The 22964-nt window shown below is 36.7% G+C and overlaps 2 protein-coding genes across 2 annotated transcripts in view; one reads left to right on the forward strand and one right to left on the reverse strand.

Annotated features, from left to right (window-relative positions):
- LOC129274321 (mucin-2-like) overlaps positions 1-17554 on the forward strand; it is a 55742-nt gene extending 38188 nt beyond the window's left edge. Inside the window, exons 27-46 of the mRNA XM_064108450.1 lie at positions 386-607; positions 1406-1740; positions 2328-2472; positions 3023-3166; positions 3658-3726; positions 4357-4518; positions 5168-5335; positions 6144-6387; positions 6835-6960; positions 7620-7781; positions 8161-8372; positions 9325-9495; positions 10007-10174; positions 10741-10871; positions 11548-11723; positions 12413-12459; positions 12826-12999; positions 14663-14991; positions 15444-15501; positions 16462-17554. Of these exons, the coding sequence (XP_063964520.1) occupies positions 386-607; positions 1406-1740; positions 2328-2472; positions 3023-3166; positions 3658-3726; positions 4357-4518; positions 5168-5335; positions 6144-6387; positions 6835-6960; positions 7620-7781; positions 8161-8372; positions 9325-9495; positions 10007-10174; positions 10741-10871; positions 11548-11723; positions 12413-12459; positions 12826-12999; positions 14663-14991; positions 15444-15501; positions 16462-16751 (3533 nt within the window). The 3' untranslated portion in view covers positions 16752-17554. The remainder of the gene's footprint in view (positions 1-385; positions 608-1405; positions 1741-2327; positions 2473-3022; positions 3167-3657; positions 3727-4356; positions 4519-5167; positions 5336-6143; positions 6388-6834; positions 6961-7619; positions 7782-8160; positions 8373-9324; positions 9496-10006; positions 10175-10740; positions 10872-11547; positions 11724-12412; positions 12460-12825; positions 13000-14662; positions 14992-15443; positions 15502-16461) is intronic.
- Positions 17555-21649: 4095 nt separating this feature from the next.
- Positions 21650-22964, reverse strand: part of LOC129274319 (mucin-17-like) — a 47575-nt gene continuing 46260 nt past the window's right edge. The window contains exon 41 of the mRNA XM_064108454.1: positions 21650-22680. Within this exon, the coding sequence (XP_063964524.1) occupies positions 22601-22680 (80 nt within the window). The 3' untranslated portion in view covers positions 21650-22600. The remainder of the gene's footprint in view (positions 22681-22964) is intronic.

Consider the following 22964-nt stretch of genomic DNA (forward strand, 5'->3'; position numbering starts at 1 on the left):
TAAGAAAATGCTGGTCACTTTTATTTACACAAATCCTATTTCTTTATAAAAGATCCTTGCATTTGAATGATTTTAGCCCATAATCTCAAGTAAGAGGGGACAACAGGACTATTTTTTTCAAATCCCATCAAAATTATATCTTTAGGTTCTCAAATAGAACAATCTTATCAAGTGTGTTTCATTTAGCATGTCCCGGTCATTCTTTAAAAAAAAAAAAAAATTTAAAATCTTTTCTTGAAACTTGCACATGCCAGAATCATGACACAGTTTTCAGGGCACAAAATCGTGATCAAAAGTAATTTTGAAGGCATGACTAATTCCAGACATTCAAAAGTGAATCATTCATGATGTAGTGTTGTATATTTCTTCTACTTTGTTTTACTAGTTGTGACAACCACATCTTCAGTTACTACAACCATTTCAACACCAACTATGTCTGCCACAACACAAGGTGTGTATTCAACTTTGCCACCAACAATCAGCCCTACAACTGAGACCACAACTACAGTCTATTCAACAACATTCAGTCAGAATGCTACAACTCCACTTGTGTTGTATACCACAAGTACCACCACGAGACTTACCACTAGTCAGGAAATTACCACAGGTAATTTGTAGCTTTCAAGGAAGGGGGGTAATTAGATCTTGGATATCATGCTCTATCATAAATGTACATATTAAACTATAACTAAGCATGGTAATAGTATGTTTTACCCAATAAACATCATAGCACAAATATATAAAAAAAGAAAAATATACTGTATAAAAAAATAATGTTAGTGGTCTAACATATGATTTAAAAATCATGCAATTCACATGGGCTGTTTACAAAAATTAAATGGCAAAAATAAAAGGAAATATGCAACCAAAAGAAGTTTTCATTATTTTCCCCAACCAGAATTCATAAACCTTAAAAAATATCTAAGCTACTTTTTGCTTCAGCATGTGCCAGGTATCCTGTCCAGTGTCTTTGGGGAAAGCCAAGGCCTATTAACATGAATTTGTGAAGTACCCTAATACAGCAGGCAGTGTTACATGTTATATGATTGGTTGCAGAGGGAAATTGTGCAATAAGAAATTAATTAGAGAACTATGGCATTTGTAGATATTGGGGGAATATTACTTGATTTTATTTCATTCCTATTAATTTCATGAAAAAATCTGAGGGTGCTTCATATAGAATGAAGTTGGACTAAAGGTCATGCTGCAGTGCGAATCCCTACATGATTGTTATGCAGTTGGTCATGTCCCATGAACGTGATTTGACCAATTCAATGTTATTTCATGATACTATATGCAACTTGGAATTTAAATGTTATTTTTTTTTTTAAAGACTTCAATCTTTGTGAAACTACTCTTTCCCATAAAAAACAGATATTTATCTCATCATTTTTTCTTTCATTAGTAGTTTCTTCCAGCTGTCATGAGCCACTGGGACTTGAAAGTGGAACCATAGAACTTGAGGACATCAATGCCACTTCAGTGCGGGACACAAGCTCCTTGGATAACATCCGTCTGAACAGTGGACCAAACTCAAATGGATACGTGGGTTGGTCGCCTGATGCTGCTGACACCTTGCCATATGTGACCTTTGACCTCAAGCAGATAAAGCAGGTTTCAGGAGTGGTCCTTCAAGGAGGTGGACAGGACGGGGATGAATTCGTCAAGACGTTTGCAGTGGCTTTCAGTCTTGATGAGAGCAACTTTTTGAATGTCACAGAACCAAATGGAAACATTAAGGTAAGCATTTACAATATTCTTTTTTGTATTTGTGGGAAGTGATTAAGGTAATTATATAGTTTACACCAAATCTGTTTGAAATGGGTAAATAAATCCTCTGATATTTTTGTCTTGGTTGTTGAATATATCCCACAAAATAAGACTGTAATGCTAAAAAGAAGAAGATGATGATGATGATGATGATGAACATATTTTTTTAGAACCATTATTTGTAAGAAACATTCAAACTGGTTCCAACAATATCTCAAACATTCGCACAGTTTGCAGGAAAGAAAGGTGTTATAGTTCATATATGAAGGTCTCAAGGTTGTTACAAAGTTGGATGATTAGAAAAGTCCAAGGATGTTGAACTACCAAAGAAAAAGCTCTATCCTATGTTTTTAGGCAGGTTTGTTCTGTCCATGTGAAGATCCAGTCCAGTTCAAAATACTTGATGGTCCTTTCCACCTTTGATGTACAATCATTAGTGCAGTTACAATGTACATAGTTGGGGTCAAGATATGTGGAGTGTGTAGCAAGATTTTATCCTGGAGTCTTGGACGAGGCTTGATTACACTATGTCTCTTTTTCTGTTTCTGCCTGTTCAGATATTCCCTGGAAGTTCTGATGCTGATTCTGAAAATGAAATACTGTTCCCAGTCAGTCTTGTGGGACGTTACATTCGCATCTACGCTCTAGAGTATAACAACCATCCCACCATGAGGCTGGAACTCATTGGATGTGAGCTAGAAGGTAAGATTATTGATGGTACCAATCTTATCCATTAACCCATTGCCAACAGGAACCAATTGATACCTATGTAAAGTTTATGGGAATTACAAAATTTAGTATTCAATGGGTTAAGAGGAAAATGTAAAAATATGATAAAAGTAGGGATACAAGGATTGATGTAAGCAATAACAGAGAGACACATTGATTTATTCTGTAAATAATCAAATCAGTCTTGACTTTGATGGTATCTGAAGTTGGAGGATGTCTGTAGTTGGATGGTGTTAGAGTGGGATAATGTTATCAAAAAGCCAATTTTCCTAGCAGATATCATCAGGGATTGGAAGGTGTTTAGTGTGAGATGGTGTCTGGAGTTTGGTGTCAGGATTTAGATAGTATTATATGAACATGAATGTGTTAGATGTGGAATGGTGCTAAGAGTAGTAGATTTATTTCTTCTGGAGTTGATAGTGTTAGGAGCAGGATGGTGTCTAAAGATCTGAATTAGTCTCAATCAGAAGTCTCTGATGAATTTGCTAAACAGTAATACAACATAACTACCCTTCCTTTACAGGCCCCACCCCAACAGTACCAGTTGTCACCACACGGCAATGCTTCAATGATGAGTTTACCTGTAATGATGGAGCATGTTTGCCTGGGGACATGGTTTGCCAAGGAACTTGTGACTGTGCCGACTGTTCAGATGAGGCCATGTGTGGTATGTTTGTCCATAGATTCACAACATCATTTTCTTTTGTCCCTACGTGACGAAATACACCCACGTCTTTAACTGTTTCCCTGATTTGGGCTACCACCATCATCCAAGATGGCTTGCTTCTGGTTTCTCTGGTTGACATTCTGCATGAACATAAGAGCTAGTGTCAGTATTGACCAGACATCTTTTCTAATCTTACATTGTGTGCACCACATCTCGTACATACATCATTTGTTGCTGAACATTTTTTTGTTTTATTACTTAAAAGGGTATTCATTACATGAGATTATTTTAGTTGACCATCTATTTCTGCAGTGGCTAAATAATCTTTAAGATGGTCCAACTGATTGAACTTTGCAATATGCATTATGGAGGGCTAAGAGTTTGTTTTTACTAAACATATCTTGCCTGCCTGTGTATGTTTGATTTTACTTATTCTATATTGACAAACTAGAAGTTTATACAATAATTTTTCTCACTTGTGTAAAATACAGGTACTACCACAACATTACCAACTACTACTATGGAAACAACATCCTTGTATACCACAGAATCTACTACTGGTGAGACACAATACCTACGTTATATTTTTTTAAACTATTCTTATATTAAGGGGAAATAAAGTACTTTCCCTGCATTGAAAGTGATAATAGGACAGCCTTCTAGAATTTATAAACCCATGGTTTTTATAGACTGAAGGAGGTCTGTAGCTATTTGAAATAGATTGCTTGAAGTGAAAGTGTTATTTGTTACAATTTCAAAGAATATTAAGCTACAATATAATACATTATTACATTAAACAATACCTCCATATATGCTTCATAGCTTGACTCAGACATTGCAAGCTGTTCCTGGATCCTTTCGATGGTGTGACCGGTCTACGTGCATATTTAGTCTAATCACTAATGGAAAGATTTATAATTTTGAGCAGAATCTGTTTATATAGCTAATTCTATTGAAGAACAATGCATAAATTAGTGCACAAATTATTGTTTTTCTAAAATTCTAAATGTGGCCTAAATGGCAGATAAGATAGAGTACCTGGGTTCATGTTGTGTCAGGACCAGTCCAATTAAGGAATTAGACCTTTGACAATTGCTACAGCTAATTTACACTACATTTATTAAAAAAAAAAAAGAGATAAATGCATCCATTGTGATTGTGTCTCTGATACTTTGTCATGTGATTTACAGGACCAAGTTGTTCCTGGAACCCTTGGAGTGACTGGTCTACATGTACAGTGACATGTGGTGTTGGGACCAAGTACAGGGACAGGTCTGCTGCAAATAGCTACTGTGGCAATGAGGTTTCAGATTCTCATCAAGAAGAGTACTGCAACACAGCTGCTTGCCCAAGTAAGTTCTGAAGAAGGTGGCCTACATATCACAAATTTATTTTTGAATTATTGTATGGGCTGATGATGTGGTGTCTCAAGTCTGCACAGTGCCCCTTGTTTGCAGATTCACATATCACACAGTTCCAGGCCTCCCAACTACACTCCTTTTTTGTAATTTTTTATATACATTATATCATAGGGAAAGAAAACTCCTTTTCTTGTCCATATATTATGTACAGTCATCTATGGGAAATATGCTGTGACTCCTAAATTTTAAATGAATCACTCCTATTTTGTATGTTTACAGATTGGTAGGCCTGCAGTTCTCATAAATCAAGATGTACAAGACACAATATTACCATCTGTTGTGCAGAGACCGATATTCATTAATGTTTGTTATCAAAATAATTAGATATTGTTTGATATCATACAATTTATACACCAGGCTCAAATTATTGACTTCTGTGACAAAAACTTTTATGTTTGTCCAAAAATGGATGAGTGTGCAGACATACCTTGTTATTGTTAAATCAAAGAAAAGATACATGCATGCTTGAATGGACATGTTCATATGTCCATCAGTCTTTGAAATTATGTACACTCCTGCTCTTATATCCTATTAGAAGGCCTAATCAACAATATTTTTTTCTATTTTCCTACTATACTAGCCGATGGAAACTGGTCTCCATGGACTGAATGGACGACGTGTGATAAGACTTGCAACGGGGGCACTGCCTTCCGCTATCGGAACTGTTCCAATCCTGCACCAAAGAATGGAGGTGTACCCTGTGTTGGTGAAGCCATCCAAACAACAGCTTGCAACCCTCAAGAATGTGGTAAGATTTACCTATAATTCTATCAGTGATGATGTAAACATAGGATTTTCTTTTTTGAATCAGCAATTTATTCACCCTGGAAGATGTGTGAAAGGTATTGGAATTATGTAAGAGGATACTTCTAGTTTTAACAAATTTGAGCATTCATGAACTGCTTTCATAGGATTTTTTAAAAGAAAAGTACTGGAGTGGAGTTGCTGTGGCTGAGTGCCTCGGGCTCCAACTACAGTATACACACATGAAAGTCTGGGGTTCAATTCCTGGCGTTAACTTTATGCCCTCCAGCAAAGTGCTATAGACATTAATAGTTCCAATATGTGCACATGTTAAAGGAAAGTGTGGGTTTGCAAAATATTTTCATCACTGGATTTCAAGTCTGTTGCATCAGTACAGCACCAAAATATAAATATTGATCTTTTTTTCAATGCTTATTGAAGTGGATGATATTATCATTCAATAAGATCACCTGAGCCTCAAGTGAGCATTTCATGAAACGATTTCTCAGACACTTTATCCGAAAAGTCCCAATTTATCAGACATTTACCATAGTAACAGTGCTTCTCAGCCAATCAAAATCAAGAAAAGTAGTCAGATCTGACAATTTGTCGAAGACAAAAATGTTGATGAAACGCTCCCCTGATTTAGTTCTTTGGGAGCATTTCATCAAACAAGCTGCAGTCTTTTATAAGCTACTGAAATCCTTACATCTGATTGGCTCAGAACAAAATAGTCAGTACAAATCACTGTCTACATGTATATGCTTCATGAAACACTCTATTACTCACCTTTCCTTTCCCCTCATTTACAGAGAATGAATGTGAAGGGGGGCGTGTCTACACCACCTGTGCCACCAAATGCCCCTCCACCTGTGCTGACCTCCAGGTTGGACTCACCTGTGTGGAGGAAGAAGGGTGCGTTGCCGGGTGTCGCTGCCCCAATGGCACCCTGGAGCAAGGGGGAGAGTGCGTACCTCGGGAGCAGTGTGATTGCCTTGATGAGTATGGGGACTCGTATCCTCCGGGTTCCAGCTTCACTGAAGACTGTAGGAATTGGTAGGTTCCAATTCAATTTTTAATAAATCAGAGGAGGGATCAGGAGGTAGTTAGTCTTGGTCTGAAAAGAACTTCATCCCTTTATCATGAATATTTTCATTTCATTCTTTCATAATCTGAGTAAATTTTAGACTTTCTAATAATCAAACCTATTTAAATTACACCAGTCTAATTTTGGACAATCAGGCTGTAGTTTTAATTACAACAGTTAACCTGTTGCCTACTGGAACAATGTATCCCTGTACAAATCCCATGGGTATTACAGAATTCTGTAGTCACAGGTTAATCCTATGCTTATTGAAACTAAATGTCCCTTTAAGCCTGCAGGAATTAGATTTAGTGTGTTAACTCATTCCCTTCCGGAACTGAGTGTGCCTGTACAAAACCTTTGTAAATTACAGAATTCAGTAGTCAACAGGTCAAAGAACAGTACTTTCTTTTCCACAGCTCTTGTGTGAATGGAGTAGTGACTTTCAGTGAGGAGGCTTGTCCTGTGAACTGTAGCTGGAGTAGCTGGTCTAGCTGGACTGGATGTTCTGCCGCTTGTGGTGATGGGACCAAGACCAGATTTAGGTAACCATGTGAACAAGATGATGATGTAGTTGATCACACCAATGATTTATGGGCCCTGTACATTGAAGTATGTGATCAAGAGTGAACTTGAAACAAGATTCTTAGATTAGTTGTTGGTCAGAATTCTTTTTTTTTAATGAACATATATATAACATATATATAATGATCTTGATTAGCCATTGCAATTTTCCCATTTATAAGAACTTTTGTGTAGTTTAGTCGATATAAGGTTGATGATCATGATGGTGGCTGCCTCTATTCTAAAAACATTGGTTGTTGTGCTAATACATAAGAAGTTCAAAGTTGTGATGTTATTGGTGATGATAATGTTAATAATGACAATGGTGGCGATTGTAATGGGAAAGATGTAGATGATGATGAAAATTATGACAATGATTGTGATGAACATAATGATGGTGATGAAGGCAAAGATTATGTTGGTGATTGATTGTGATAAGAGTGATGATAAGGAAAATGTCAATTATAATGATCAACATAACAATTTTAATGATGATGAAGATGGTGATCATAATGATTGTGATGGGAATGATAGTCATATTATTATGATGGTTGAGATAATAACAATCATAGTGCGCTATACCACTCACACCTTGGAATTTATGTATGATTTTGTCAAACTTGTTATGAAATATCCTCAGATCTCCTAACAATCCTTCAGCACAGCATGGTGGTGCAGAGTGTGAAGGACCTGCCTCAGAGGAAGTGACCTGTGACCTTGACCCTTGCCCTACCAACTGCACTGTGGGTGGAACCACCTATGACAGTGGCGATCTAGTCTCACAAGACCTCTGTAATAATTGGTACGTACTTTTTACCCAGAAGAGAAATTGTGAATTTCAAGGTTCTAATCAATGACACTCACACTCTCAACCAGACCTGCCAAAATATTTCGGTTCCTTAAGGAAAGCCTGAGCTTCTTTCAAAGTCAGCCTTAAGCAGGAATCCTGCACAGCTCCTTTCCTTTAATTCTTCCTACATGTATATCTCCAAGGAAAAATTGTTGGGAGGTCAGGAAGGCAGGGTTAATTCTTAACATGTCCACATGACCCTCTGCACAATGAACATAAATCCCATACATCTGCAATTCATCTGGCATGTTAAGAGTTAACTTTCTCCATGTGACAAGGCCATGGATGTGACCATGGCAAGGTACCTAATGCTCCTAACTCTCCTTTTCAGCACCTGTAAAGATGGAACCGTCATGTGCACCAACAATACCTGCGATGGGAACTGGTCTCAATGGTCTCCTTGGTCCACCTGCAATGCAACCTGTGCCAATGGTGTCACGGTGAGGACCAGGTCCTGCTCCATGCCTGCTCCTAGCAATGGAGGACTGGGATGCGAGGGTGATGCCATCGAGGTGGAGGATTGTAATACGGACCCTTGTCCAAGTGAGTGCCTCTGGGAAGTTGCATTGTCATTCACTCTTTGAACATTAAGTCAAATCCAATGTATGGCATCACTGTTATGATATTATTTGATAATCGTATAGTGTGTGTGTTTAGTAGTGAATGTCACTGACTGATGATGTCAGCAAGAACTTTGGGAGCTCATAACTGTCGTTAGTGAAAATCAAAGGAAAAGACTGGATTGGTTTGTGTTGAAGAATATCAGAATGTCAGAACAATATTATGTGTACTGTTGAATGAGACCTACGTACTGGACATTCACCATTTGCATGTAGAAATCATTTTTAAATGCATGATTGGTGAAAGACGATGAGTCATAACAGATAAACTCATGATTTGAAAAAAAAATTATTGGGTGTCCTGGAATAAATATTATTGATGACAATCTTTTGCATCATGTTCTCTGAGAGGTTACTTGAAATTATGAAGTGAGTGTTATGTAGAAAAATTTTGCTCAGCAAACATTTCGGCCCGAAATCACAAAGGTGGTTTTGAAAACCCACGGTTGAATCCATGGTTTATGCAGATTTCCTGTATAGATTACGCTTAATTAAGCGCGTATCGGGCGCGTGTATAAACAATGTCCAATGTTGATGCGCTTTTGTCACAGTGCGCCAAATTGACGCCTGTTACCATGGTTAGATACGCTATATTATTAATGAGTCCACTTTTTGAAGAGTGGACTTGTTATTCAAAACAGTGGACTCATGAATAAAATATCCTGTATAACCACGGCAACAGGCATCAATTTGGCGCACTGTGGCAAAAGCGCGCATCAGCATTGGACATTTTTCAACATACGCGGTAAAATAAGCTTAATTTATACAGGAAATCTGCATAAACCATGGACTCAACCGTGGGTTTTCAAAACCACCTTTGTGAATTCGGGCCTTTGGGTCTGTAGTGAATGTGTCCCTGTTCAAATATTTAACAGCTGATGGTGAGTGGTGTGGGTGGGAGCCATGGAGTGACTGCACAGCACCTTGCGCCGGTGGATACCACAACCGTAGCAGGGTGTGTGGGTGTCCAGAACCACAGTATGGTGGAGAGGAATGTCAAGGACCAGATACGGAAACCGTTGCCTGCAATGTACACCCATGCCCAGGTAAGTCACAGGGATTTTAGCAATATTCTATTGACAATAATGATGATAATACCCGAGGGCAGTAAATGGTTACCCAGTAGGATGGAATTCCTTGAATGCCTGAGTGCCTGATCAGAGTAGCCGTGCTAAAGCTAGAGTTATAGTATGCAGAACATAGAAATATTTTATAAAGTGCTATAAATGTTGAATATTAATCTATCATCATAATTATCGATATATAGTGCACTTTTCATTGTAATTAGATACTTATGTTCAGAGCAAACTAACAATAATAGGTATGTGTGCAGGTTATATGCTGGTTGGCAGTAAACAAGGTCTAAACGGCATCTTCATGAAAAGTGGCCCTTATTGTTTTTATGAAAAGAGCCATTCTTTGGCAAATTTTCCGAAGCTAAAACACACCCACAACCACTGCCCCTGGCGGTTATAAAGTAAGTATTGCATCCTTATCAGGCTGTGAAGTTTATTTTCAGTTATGCTATACACCTTCCCCATTCTTCTTGCTCTACAGTTGACTGTGTGCTTGGTGAATGGACCGATTGGACTAACTGTAGCGCCCTCTGTGACGGAGGTACTACGAGGCGCCATCGTAACATCACTGTGCCTGCTGCATATGGAGGTATCCCATGTAATGGATCCCTTCTGGAATCTAAAGGATGCAACATGGAGCCTTGTGGGCGTAAGTATAACATGTTTATACTCTTTCCAAATTAAGTTTGATGGGGATGTGTAGGAATCAGTCTATGGTTGGGTGGGATGTTGGTCGGGCTGATTCAAATCTTCTAGATCCAACTATTTCCTTGGCGTCTATGAAATGCTCCTGTGACCTGACCCACACATCGGTCGTGGAGTGAAATCCTATGAGACATGTCTTTTCTGTGCCAGGTACTGTCAGGTAATGGCATATCATGGCAATACATTTGAAAATCTTGTAGAGCAAACTACATGTACTTCCTCAGTTTTTGCCCACTGCCATTGAGACTTGGCACATATATTTCCCTTGGAGTACTAGTGTAGACAGGCAAAACACATATTTTTCATACTTTGATGGTGATGATGATGTTGATGTTGATGATGATGATGATGATGATAATGATGGTGATTAAAAATATCTGAAAATGTAAAAGATCTATGATTACCAATAGTTACAGCTATGCTAATTATGACAAGTCTCTCATGTCTTTAGTTTAATTTATTATTAAGATGCAACTTCATTACTCATCCCATTCTATCTCTTTTATATAGCTGTATGTGAGGGTGACTTGGTCGCCAGTGATTGCGCTAACAGGTGCCCTCTCACCTGTTCTGATATCCAGAAAGGAACGGAATGTCTCCTGGAAAACTGCACTGCTGGATGTGCTTGTCCTGGTAACCAGGTATGAACCACATACTTCTTTAAAGATCAAAACAACACTAAAGAAAGACATATATTCTCCAGCTTTAGGCAAGCCACATTTTAGCAGGATTCCTGCTCAGCTTCTATTCTTTGCTTATACTCTATTTCTGCATAGACATACCAATGGTGAATGTTGGAAAACCTACTTCCCACCCATTATGTACTGATGCTTTCCAACATTCACTATTGGTTTGTCTATGCAGAACTGGAGTATTAGCAAGGAGTAGAAGCTGAGCAGGATTCCTGCTAAAGTACCTGCTCCCTACTGAATTATTTGATAGCCATAGGTTATTGTATAAGGACCCTCAGATTCCAGTAGGTAATAGGTTAAGGCACTAGATCAGACACTAAAGATCAAAAGCTTTCTAATTCAGTGATCGCTTCCTCATCATGCAGTGGTGTTTACAAAAACGTGCATTTAGGAATCATGATAAAAATCTGAGCCACAGATTTTCAGAGGAAGACTGGTAAGTCTTTTTTCCTTCCAATCCTTTAATTACTGCTTGCAACAGCTACATGTAGGACGTCTTGTATGTGGCAAAGACATTGACCTGACCTTTTGTTGAGATACATTAACCAAGATTGCATTTGAATTTCTAATAACCTGCATTTATTTATCGGTATGCTTAATTCATGTTTAATTTTCAATTAACCAGGTACTTCAAGATGGCCGCTGTGTAGAGCAGAGTGATTGCCGATGTCTCCTTGATGCTGCTCACATCAGTGACCTAGCCGAAGTTGTACTTCCTGATGGATCCATAACATCAATTAGTCTTGATGGGATGGTTGAGTATCCCCCTGGAGCGGTGGTTACCAGAGAATGCAATAACTGGTATGTCCATAAGGGTGACCTGGGCCCCATCTTACAAAGAGTTGCGATTGATCCAATCAACCACCACTATGGAAAGCCAGCAACATCAACATCTAAATGCGTGTTTGTTAAAAATATTTCTAGATATGATGTATATTCATACATTCATAGTTTTCTTGAAAATTAAGTGTGCTTCTCTTTGTTTACAAAGGTCATTGTGCAAATTTCCTGTAGAAAAAATCATTACATTGATGGATTTCCATAAAGTTGAGGTTGATCGGATTAATCGTAACTCTTTGTATGATGGGGCCCTAAGCATTTGCTGCTGTGACAATCGCTCTTCTATTTCAATTTCTGTAGATTAGGGTTTTGATAGGTGTTGGGGCTCAGAATGATATTGGGATAAGCAAAAGGATAAGTATCAGAGTCAAGTGAAGTGAGGGTTTCTTTGGTTTAACAAATATTTTGGTGTGGCAGTATCAGGTTTTTTTTCCAACCCTATTCCATCAAGACAACCGATTCATTTTCATGTTATCCAAATATGACAATGAGAGGTTTATATCTCCTCTGTGTATTTATTTTGTTTCATGATAAAAGATTATGGATTTACAGATTAGTATGTGCAGCTGTTTCAAAGGTAAAAAAATGAGTGAACAATTAGCATTTCTATCTAGTTTAAAATAATTTCTGTCCAATCTGTTGCCTTTCAGCACTTGCCAAGGTGGATCATATGTTTGCACAGAAGCTGATTGCGCAGGTAATGATCATGTCATATATATCCATTTAATAATGCATATGTGTGTTGGGATGTGTATGAACAGTGGTTAGTATGTCTGGTTGTGGTCTATGAGATATTCATTTGTTTACTTGATTGATAGATATTGAAGGATGTATTTCTAGTTTTTCTCACTTGTGACTGTTTGGGTTAAATATATTTCAAAATGATTAGATGATGTGGATTAAATTATTTTAGCACAACTAGACAGTTATTTTAAGTATATTAAAATTTGCATAGGTAAAAAATCAATTATATCTTACCAAGGAAATTGAATACTTACTCGTACATATACATGTTTATAGTTCAGATTTCAATACATGTTCCATTTTTTTATCCCATAACCAGTAAACTGTGGATGGAGCGAGTGGTCTGACTGGTCAGAATGTCCGCAGACTTGTGGTCATGTGACCAACGGCATCTACAGGGAGCGGACTCCAGACAACCCACCGGCAGCTTACGGAGGATTGGAATGTGAGGGAGAAAACATTGAGTTTGCTGATTGTGACTCAGGAAGCTGTCGTGAGTGTCCATACTTTTTCTAGATTGTTTTAAACTCATTTGGTATTTCTGGGGCCCATCTTACAAAGAGTTACGATTGATGAAATCAATCGTAACTCTATGGAAATCCATCAGTGTCATAATTTTTTCTATAGGAGATTGGCACAATGTCCTTTTTTAAACAAAGAGAAGCACAGTGAATTTTCAAGAAAACAATCAATGCATGAATATACATCATAGTTAAAAAATATCTTTAACAAACTTGCATGATACATGTAGACGTTGCTGGCCGTCCATAGTTGCGATTGATTGGATCAATCAAAACTCTTTGTAAGGCAGGGCCAAGGTCTCGTTTTACAAAGACATGTTATGATAACAATTGCATAATTTCTAATACAAGATTACTATCAGCCAATCAATTTGAATGATTTCAGTGGCTTTTAACTGTTATTGCAAATCAGTTATTATAACAAATTTTATGTATTAAACAGGGCCCCTTGGGTGTTTCACAAAGTTTTAAGTTTGACTAAAAATTTAAATTAGATTCCCAGGTGCTTGTGGTGTATTATGCATCACTGTATTGGTCTGGGGCCCATCTTACAAAGAGTTGCGATTGATCCAATCGACACAACTATGGAAAGCCAGCAATGTCAACATCTAAAGTAAATCTCTGTTCAAAATATTTTCTAGATATGTATATTCATACAGTCACTGTTTTCCTGACAATTCCGTATGCTTCTCTTTGTTTTCAAAGGACATTGTGCAAATTTCCTAAAGAAAAAATTATGACATTGATGGATTTCCATATACTTGAGATTGATCGGATCAATCGTAACTCTTTGTACGACGGGGCCCAGGTCATACTCTTGATGTGTCATCTACTGTATATTAATCATTGAAATGAAGCTTTATGAAAAACTTCCTACTATTATGCACTGTGTATTTGTTAGTTCAGTGCAATAAATGGATCTGGGGAACAGTGAATTCCAATCACAGGGTGGTACATTTGGTGCTTTTTTTCGTGAAACAATTTTAAACTTTGTCATCATTGGTTATATTACTCGATTGAAACCAAGGATTCTGTGAAAGTTGCCATTGATTTAAATTCAATGCAATATGGCCCTTGAGAACAGAAACTGCTTGATCATGTGGTTTGTTTAGTGCCTAATTTGTCAACAGTCATCTTGGCAACTTCTGTTTTGGGTACATTACTCCATAGCATATTAAAGCCAAAGATTAAGTGAAAGTTACCAATAACTTACATTTTATGCAGCATCACCATTAAAGTGATTGGTTAACATTGGTTTGACTTTTAAAAAATCTGAGCTAGAAGGTCACACGTGTCACCTGTTTCTGTGATATGTTACAAAAATGAAGCCCAGAAAAAATTGCATTCGAAAATAATTAGTGCTTCAAAAATTGAAATATAAAGTGACCGAAAATACCATCTTAATTTCATCCCATACACTTATGTGTACTATTTTGCCTTGTAGTTTTAGCTTTTCATTCTCAATAATGGTTGTTTTCAGGGTTTATTAGTTCTAATACATGCACTTGTACACATGTTTCATCTTGGTTTGAGAATTTTTTTAATTGGCTGCTCACGAAGTTAAACAATACCTTTAAGAACAGTAATTGCTTTATCATCAAATGGTTTGTTTGGTACCTTTTTTTTTCCTCACAGCATGCGGGGAGAATGAAGTATGGTCCACTCCAGCATCCAACTGCTCGATGGTGACCTGTACAGACCTGAGCAATGTGGCTACCTTCCAGCTCAACTCTTCCTGCTCAGTGCCATCACATCAAGATGAAGAAACCTGCGTCTGCGAGCCAGGCTACTACCGTAACCATGACTACGAGTGCGTTCTCCCGTCTTCTTGCCAGTGCGTGGACGATGAGGGGGCAATGAGGGGTGCGGGCGAGGTCTGGCAGAGGGGGCAATGCGAGACGTGCCTGTGTGAGAACGGGGCCGTGGTCTGCAAGACGGAATGCGAGCCAGTTGAATGTGAAGAGGTAGGATCTCTTTCTCCTCCTTCACTGTTCCTCTCTCTCCTTTTATTTCCTTCATATTAATCTCCCCCGTTCTATATTTCTTTCTTTCTATCACAAGAAGTATGCTGAAGTAGAATATTGTATTAAGTTTCTTTGTTAAAATTGGCGTTTTCCTGACAAATGAGATCACCTTCATTCATTGTTTGATCATTTGCATCTGTAAAACTCCTCAAGCATATTAGCACAGGAAGATGTAAAATCATGAAGTGAAAATTGATTACATATATGAGCTCTATATGTACATATAAATTTGTGATTTTCTACATAAAAACTACAATACAATAGCTTCATGTATGATAAAGGCAACAATAGGTCAATTCAATTTCTTTCACTGTCTCATTTTCACGATTATTTTATATAGTCTATAAAATGAATTTTTTCCCCTTGCCCTTTCTATCTTTTGTCTTCTGTAGGGATATATCGCCGTTACTGAAGAAGGTGAATGCTGTCCTGTTTGCAGGAAAGTGTCTGGTAAGTGCATACTTGTTCAACTCTCTCCATAAACCATCCATAAATCATCTTGGCTCCGTAGATTTGTGATGAATTGCAAATATGAAAGAACCGCACTGATTGGTCCCTTGTCAGTATTTTAAACCTAATACGCATGTAACATTGATTGGTCACTTCATTTAGCGATTGACTCGCTAATCTTTGTGTTACGGAGCCCTGCATCTTTTTTGTACTCATATGATCCAAGCTTTTCTTACTGGAAATTTCACGAACAATATTAGAAGACGATGTTCCGTTAATTTCTTTCAAGGTCTTATGATCATAAAAACAACAAGAGGTTTTTTTATTCTCTGTCAATTTGCGTGCCTGTGCTCCTTGTCCCGTCAAATCACCAAAGTTTTTTCACAGATACAAGATATTTTTATATGTATTGTTCTGACTGCATGAAAGAGTGATCATTTTGCTGTTTAGGTGCCTGTTTCATAAAAATTGTTATGAAAACAAATTTGCAGCAACAGTTAAAAGCTACTGAAATCCTTCAATCTGATTGGCTGATGGTAAATTTGTTATAGAAATTGTGCATTTGCTATTATAACAAGTCTTTATATGAACGGGACCCTGGTCGTCAGTTTGGCAGACCAATATCAGGGCAATATTATGTAAATCTGCTCATGCCTTCAATATCCTCAAGAAGAAAATGATTGCTTTGTAGCCTTAGATTTTTTTCTGCATTAGAAGCAGCCTAGTATGCTATTATGGTTTGCCTGCACATTATGAATTCAATTCTAACCTCTGCTTTCTCTCCGTTTCTCTTTGCCTGTTTATCGCTCTCTCACTGTACCCTGCCTTTATATCTCAAAATATAATTCTATATCTTTTCTGTATCCCTCCCCCTTTTTGTCTCTTCTCTTACATGTATTTTTCTTTTGTCTCCCTCTTTCCATATCTCTTTCTCTCTCTCTACTATTAATCCTATTGCAGAGCCCAACCAGTGCACAACCAAACACCGCCGACAGAACTTCACCCTGGATGGCTGCATCGCCACGGACGTTCCCGTCACAACCTGCGACGGCTTCTGCCCCTCCAAGTGTGACACACTACTCAACCAACTCTTTGTGGACCAAACATGCAACTGCTGCCGGGGTGTCCTCGGTGACACAGTGAGAGAGATAGAGCTTGCCTGTCCAGACGGCAGCACAGTCGTTGGTTATCTTCCAGAGATAGAGAGATGTGAATGCCAACAAACCGAGTGTTCAGCCACAGGACGCTAACTACCCTACTCTGTTGATGGACACCATGTACACCATGTCTTTGGGAGGTGTTACAAGAAACTTGTTTCTGATCATTACGATCATTGGCATTATCACCTGAAAATTTGCAACTGATAGATCAATTTTAACTTCCTGTTGCAAGATACAGAGCAACAATCAATGGCATTTTCCTGATAAAGTCCAGCATTATGATTGATTTTTGGACTTAAGAATGATTGCTATTGATTAAAAGTTTTTTGCAACACCCAACTTTGAGATTGTTTTGATTATGGTCTCCAAGGACATGCTGTATCAGCCTTGAATTATGGACGTCGGATAAAATAGAAAAAGAAAGCTTTACTAAAGTGTTATTGTTAATGTTTGAATATAACATCCCCTCCCTTAAATGAGATTTGAATAATGCGATAAAGTATGGACATTAGAGTGCCACAGGGGCGGATCCAGGATTTTCCAAAAGGGGGAAGGCACATTTTTCCAAGGAAAATTTGACAAGCAAGCAAAAATAAATAGTTTTAACCAAAAATTAATATTTCGTCCCTGAAAAATTTTGACAAGCAAAGAAAAGAGGTCTTCACTTTCAAAAGGAATGGGGGCACACTTGTTATACTGCAATTTTTACATTACAAATTTTAATTTTGCTTCTCAAAGGGTCATGGGCCGGCTGTGTTCCCCCCTCCCCTGGATCCCCCAGTGGAGTGCCATATGATCATTAAGTTTATTCAGAATTGTGTAATAAATGCGAGTTTTGAGTTTCTAAATTTAACATTTATGAATAAAGATATTTTACAGTGCAATAGCAAAGGACCCAAATGCCTCCTCCATGTTATATTTAAGAGTGTTTTTCAGAGAAGGTGTGTGCGGATGTATGTCATGACTACTGCAAATGTGTGTGTGTCAGAATGCACAAGGATGTGGATGTTTGTTGCGAGTGCTGCAAAATTGCAATGTTGAGTGGGTGCATGCGCGTGTGTGTGTCAGAATGCACAAGGGAGGATATGGATGTTTGTGAGTGCTGCAAATGTTGAGTGGGTGCATGCGCGTGTGTGTGTCAGAATGCACAAGGGAGGATATGGATGTTTGTGAGTGCTGCAAATGTTGAGTGGGTGCATGCGTATGTGTGTGTGTCAGAATGCACAAGAGAGGATATGGATGTTTGTGAGTGCTGCAAATGTTGAGTTGGTGTGTGTGTGTGTCAGAATGCACAAGGGAGGATATGGATGTTTGTGAGTGCTGCAAATGTTGAGTGGGTGTGTGTGTGTGTCAGAATGCACAAGGGAGGATATGGATGTTTGTGAGTGCTGCAAATGTTGAGTGGGTGCATGCGTGTGTGTGTGTCAGAATGCACACGGGAGGATATGGATGTTTGTGAGTGCTGCAAATGTTGAGTGGGTGCATGCGTGTGTGTGTGTGTGTGTGTCAGAATGCATATGGGAGGATATGGATGTTTGTTGTGAGTGCTGCAAATGTTGAGTGGGTGCATGCGTGTGTGTGTGTCAGAATGCACAAGGGAGGATATGGATGTTTGTGAGTGCTGCAAATGTTGAGTGGGTGCATGCGTGTGTGTGTGTGTCAGAATGCACACGGGAGGATATGGATGTTTGTTGTGAGTGCTGCAAATGTTGGGCACATGAATGAGAAAATCAGTAGTTAACTACTTAACACTTGGGATATTCAATGGATGAAAGGGATAATACCGTAGTACATCTCCATACACTAAAACCCATAAAACACAAATTAATGAAAAGATGATAACACAAAAATACTGGAAAAAAAATTATTTCATTATAAAACAGGATTCTATTATCATATATTGTATCACTTTAGTTTTCCATAAAGTTGAATGGCCTGATAACCTTAAAACAATGTGACTTTTATATGATGAGCTTGGTTACATTTATGATTAATAAACAAATAAAAATAATAGAAAACTGATTGAAAAATAAAAACAAATACACAAAAATACCATGAAGTGATTGAATCTGTACACTTAGGAAGAGGCAACATTCATAGACAATCTTGAATAATTAGAATTACAATACAAAGAAATTAAAATTGATAAAAACTTGTTCATGACTAATACTTTGCTCCCAAAAGAAAGTATAAGTTGTTATTTACACATTTAAAATGCTTTACTACACTCTCTAGATATCTCTACTTAATGTCTGTAAGGAAGACAAAGACATTGCTTTGTATGGAAGACATATTAACATGAAGCACCAAATGTGATAAATATACCCATAACATTTCTACATTTTTTCATAAAATAAAATATTACAATTGACAACTGAATTATTCACAACCTGATCAGGTTTGGGAATTTCTCTCTTGCTTTCATTTATATAGGTATTTAATTATTCATTTATTTATTTACTCACTTTTCAAGGGGAGCAAAGAGAAATTTTAAGCCCCCCCCCAAAAAAAAAAAAAAAAAGATAAAAAAAAAATATTTGGAAGTTTAACATGATGATGAAACCAAAGATGCAACCAGAGTCTAATGTTGGAATGCAGCGTGATTTCTGGTGTAGTCTCCCCTCTATACGATACTGAAGGACATCAGTGCATATAAGATTGGTTTCGAACCTTGGAAGTTGGATCATGAGATCACACCTCTTTGAAAAAAGCAATTGTAATAATAATAATAATACTACTACTAATAATAATAACAAATTGGACTTGCATCGTGCTAAATCAACTCTATAGAGTGCTCAAGGCGTTTTTCATGAAATTTTGAAGGAAATTAAAAGGAATTGAACAAATGTGTTTTTAGGTGTGTGTTTTTTTAAGTTTCAGAAGTATAACGTTTTTTTAAAGGGGAATCCAGCCTTGGCCATTAAATGTTGTGTTGGGAAGAAGAAAAATAAATTAAACAGAATGGTGAAAGTTTGATAGAAATCGGACAAGCAATAAGAAAGTTATAGCTGCTTTAAAATTGAGATCACTAATACTATGTAGATTTCAAATTGGCAACTGGGTAAATAAATTATGACAAGGGGCAAGGACAACTTTCCCATAGGCCATGTACTTTATTATCAGGGATTTGTGGTTTTCTCCTAAGTACCCATTCCCCCGGGGCAGTAATCTAAATATAGCCCAGGTAGTATATTGTTTTATGTCGTCATGAAAGAAAAATATAATTTTAAGTAAAACTTTTGGGAAAAATGACATATTAGCCATAATATGTATTGGAGTACATGGAAGAGTAGTCCTTGCCTTACATCACTATGACATTCCATATGCGGTCAATTTGAAGTCTCCATGGGTATAGTGATTACCAATATTTACAACTTTTGAAAATTCATAACTTTCTTGTTCAATCAACTTGTCTGATTTTTCTTTTTCTTATAAGAACAAGTTTTTATTTGGGTTGGATTCCCCTTTAATGTCTTCAAGAAGGCTGTTCCATAACCTAGGGGATGAGTCGACGAGTGATCTTTCTCCCAAAGTTTGAAACTTTGAGGGTAATAGAATTGTACCCCATATCATGTTGCAGAAAATTAAAAACCCAGGGTCGTAAATAATTCAGATGTCAATAATGACAAGTTTAGATATTCACAAGAATGGCATACTTTCAACATCAATTACTAGTATTACAAATATAATACAAAAAGAAAACCTTTGCAAAAACAATATCCTAAAATTTCTACAGGCAGAATAAGAATGTTTAGGACATACATCATACTACCGGTATACCATTTGAATACTGCAACTTGTGTAAATATGATACCTGAAAGGAAACTCTACAAATCTACATAAACATAAATGAATGTTTAAGAATTTTATCCTTCACAAGGATGATATAAAATTTTCACAATAAAAAATCTTACTAGGCAGCTATCAGTTCCTTCATTTACATAGAAATGTACAAAATACAATGAATAAAAATGTACATTTCCAATATATTAAATGCAAATATATCAAAATGAAATGTACACAATTTTAAAATCATTTATGCATAAGCCCAACTGGCAGCAAATTCATTTATCATATGGTAGTACTGTTCTTGGAATAGCCATTCTCATTAAACATATTGGATGAATGAGCTTTTAAAACTCCCTGATCCAATAAAGATCTACCTACAATTTACATGAGGTCGAGACTTTACCATTAGGGAGTGCTGCCAGAAATTTGTAATCCGGCAATATTATGTTTTGTGCAACACAACTGATTTGTTGAATTACAAATTGACCCATTGACCCATCATTGTAAATTTATTGCAAATGGGTTTTGTGCGAACCATTTAAAACCATTAAAGGGGTGTAGCAGCCTTTGATTATCAGGGCTTATTTAGTAAGTCTTGAAGACCCTTCTAGCAAAGGAAGGTTCCACGCAAAAGCGGGGCTCCCGGCAAAAAGACGGTAAAACATTGCTCTTAAAGTAATATATTGTGATGACTACCGTATTCCAAATGATACAGTTATGCAACATGAAACTAGAACAGACTACAAAGAGACCACAACCCATCCACAGAAGGAAAAAGAAATTGTGAATAAGCAACTTGAAAAGGATAGGTATAGTCCACTGCTGTAATTTCTCGTGATAAGATAGATGAAAAGACAGAAATGAAACAATACTATAAAATTACAGTATCCCTTAGAGTGGAAATATCCTGCCTTATTTGTACAGGCATGAAAACATCTCAATCAACTATTTGATAAAATAGCAATATTTTTTTTTTATATTAAAAATCTGTTTTCTCAAACTTCGCATAATTTTCATATTGAAATGTCATCCATGACTTATATATTTTGGACAGACTGCAGATTCTTCATATTTTACTTGTATGAAAAGGTTTTTTATATAAAAAAATTGGGAGGGGTTTGGTCGGAGGGTTATCTGATAGGTCAAATGCTACTTTATTTCTAATTTAGAATAAAAAGTTTCTCATTTTTTTTTTTTTTCATCTGCTTTTAATATCCTCCAAATTTTCCACATTTTTCTTGGAAATGCTAAAAATATTGGTTCCTTCTTAATTCATCAATACATCTTATGTCAGCATTCAGCAACTCTATATATTTAAAGGAATAGCAAGCAGTTACATATGTTCTACTTGTCTTGCATTATAATGAAAAAGTAAGATTAAAAAAAGCAACCAACATTGGTTAAGATGTCATGAAAAAATTAAGAAAAATGTTTTTACAAGTTCCCGCTAAAAACTTCTGAAAATACGCCATTTAATCGGTGGAAGCAAATTTTCTTACAATTATAGCATTTTTTTTTTCATTCACCAGTCTATGAAAGTTGGGCTAAGTGGTTATTTAAGACTATAAGAGGATACCAGCAACCATTATCTTTCCATGATTCTCATGTTAGCTTTGCTAAAAACCTGTATTTCAAATATATTGCACATCCAAGACATCAGCAACCACCTAATGCCTAGGAAAACCGGGAAGGGTTAGGAAACATATCATTGATTTGCAGTAAAAATATATTATTAAAGTAATGCTAATGTGACCAAAATATATAGATTGAGAATTATTGGTAAAGCTTAATCAAAAGACCTTGAATAAATAAAAGAAAAACTTCAAAATGTCAAGAATAAGGTTATTCCTCATCAGAATTCAATGATCTCTCTTACTGTTTTGATTGTTTAGTTTACTCAATAACAGATTATTACCATAGATACAATCTGAGGTTATGAGAAGTGAAGGTATATGATAAAATGATCCCTTCATGAAAAAAATTGCATCTCAACTTTCAAACTGGAAGAAGGCAAACGTGTCTGTCTCATTTAGGATTTAGACATATACATGAAACTACCACAAATAGAAAGAGTTGAAGAAAATGTGATGAAATGATTATCTTGACATGAACATATACATGTTTATAAGAGAATATGAAAAGATAAACGATCATTCATCACTTTCGCTGAAACGAACTTTTTTAGGACTTTGTTGAGGTTGTTGTTGACTAATATCCTCTGGAGAAGATACTGTTGAAAATGAAAAAGAAATTGAGGATAAATAGTTCTATAATTCATATCATGCAAATAATAACAATTTTATCATATAGTGTGTTAACACTGGTCACTGATAAGATTAGTATGCATTGTAAAAACTAAAGAGAGAAACGTGTAAAACACTTTGAAATAACACCTGTTTATATGGATTTGTTTGTATCAATTTTACTGTAACTGTAATTTTATAATCAATGTGGGATACTTTGTATATATTTTGTAAAAAATTAAGAACCGAGAATCCAGAAGTCAACGTATTA

Source organism: Lytechinus pictus, chromosome 13 (genome assembly GCF_037042905.1).
Source record: "Lytechinus pictus isolate F3 Inbred chromosome 13, Lp3.0, whole genome shotgun sequence".
Classification (NCBI taxonomy): domain Eukaryota; kingdom Metazoa; phylum Echinodermata; class Echinoidea; order Temnopleuroida; family Toxopneustidae; genus Lytechinus; species Lytechinus pictus.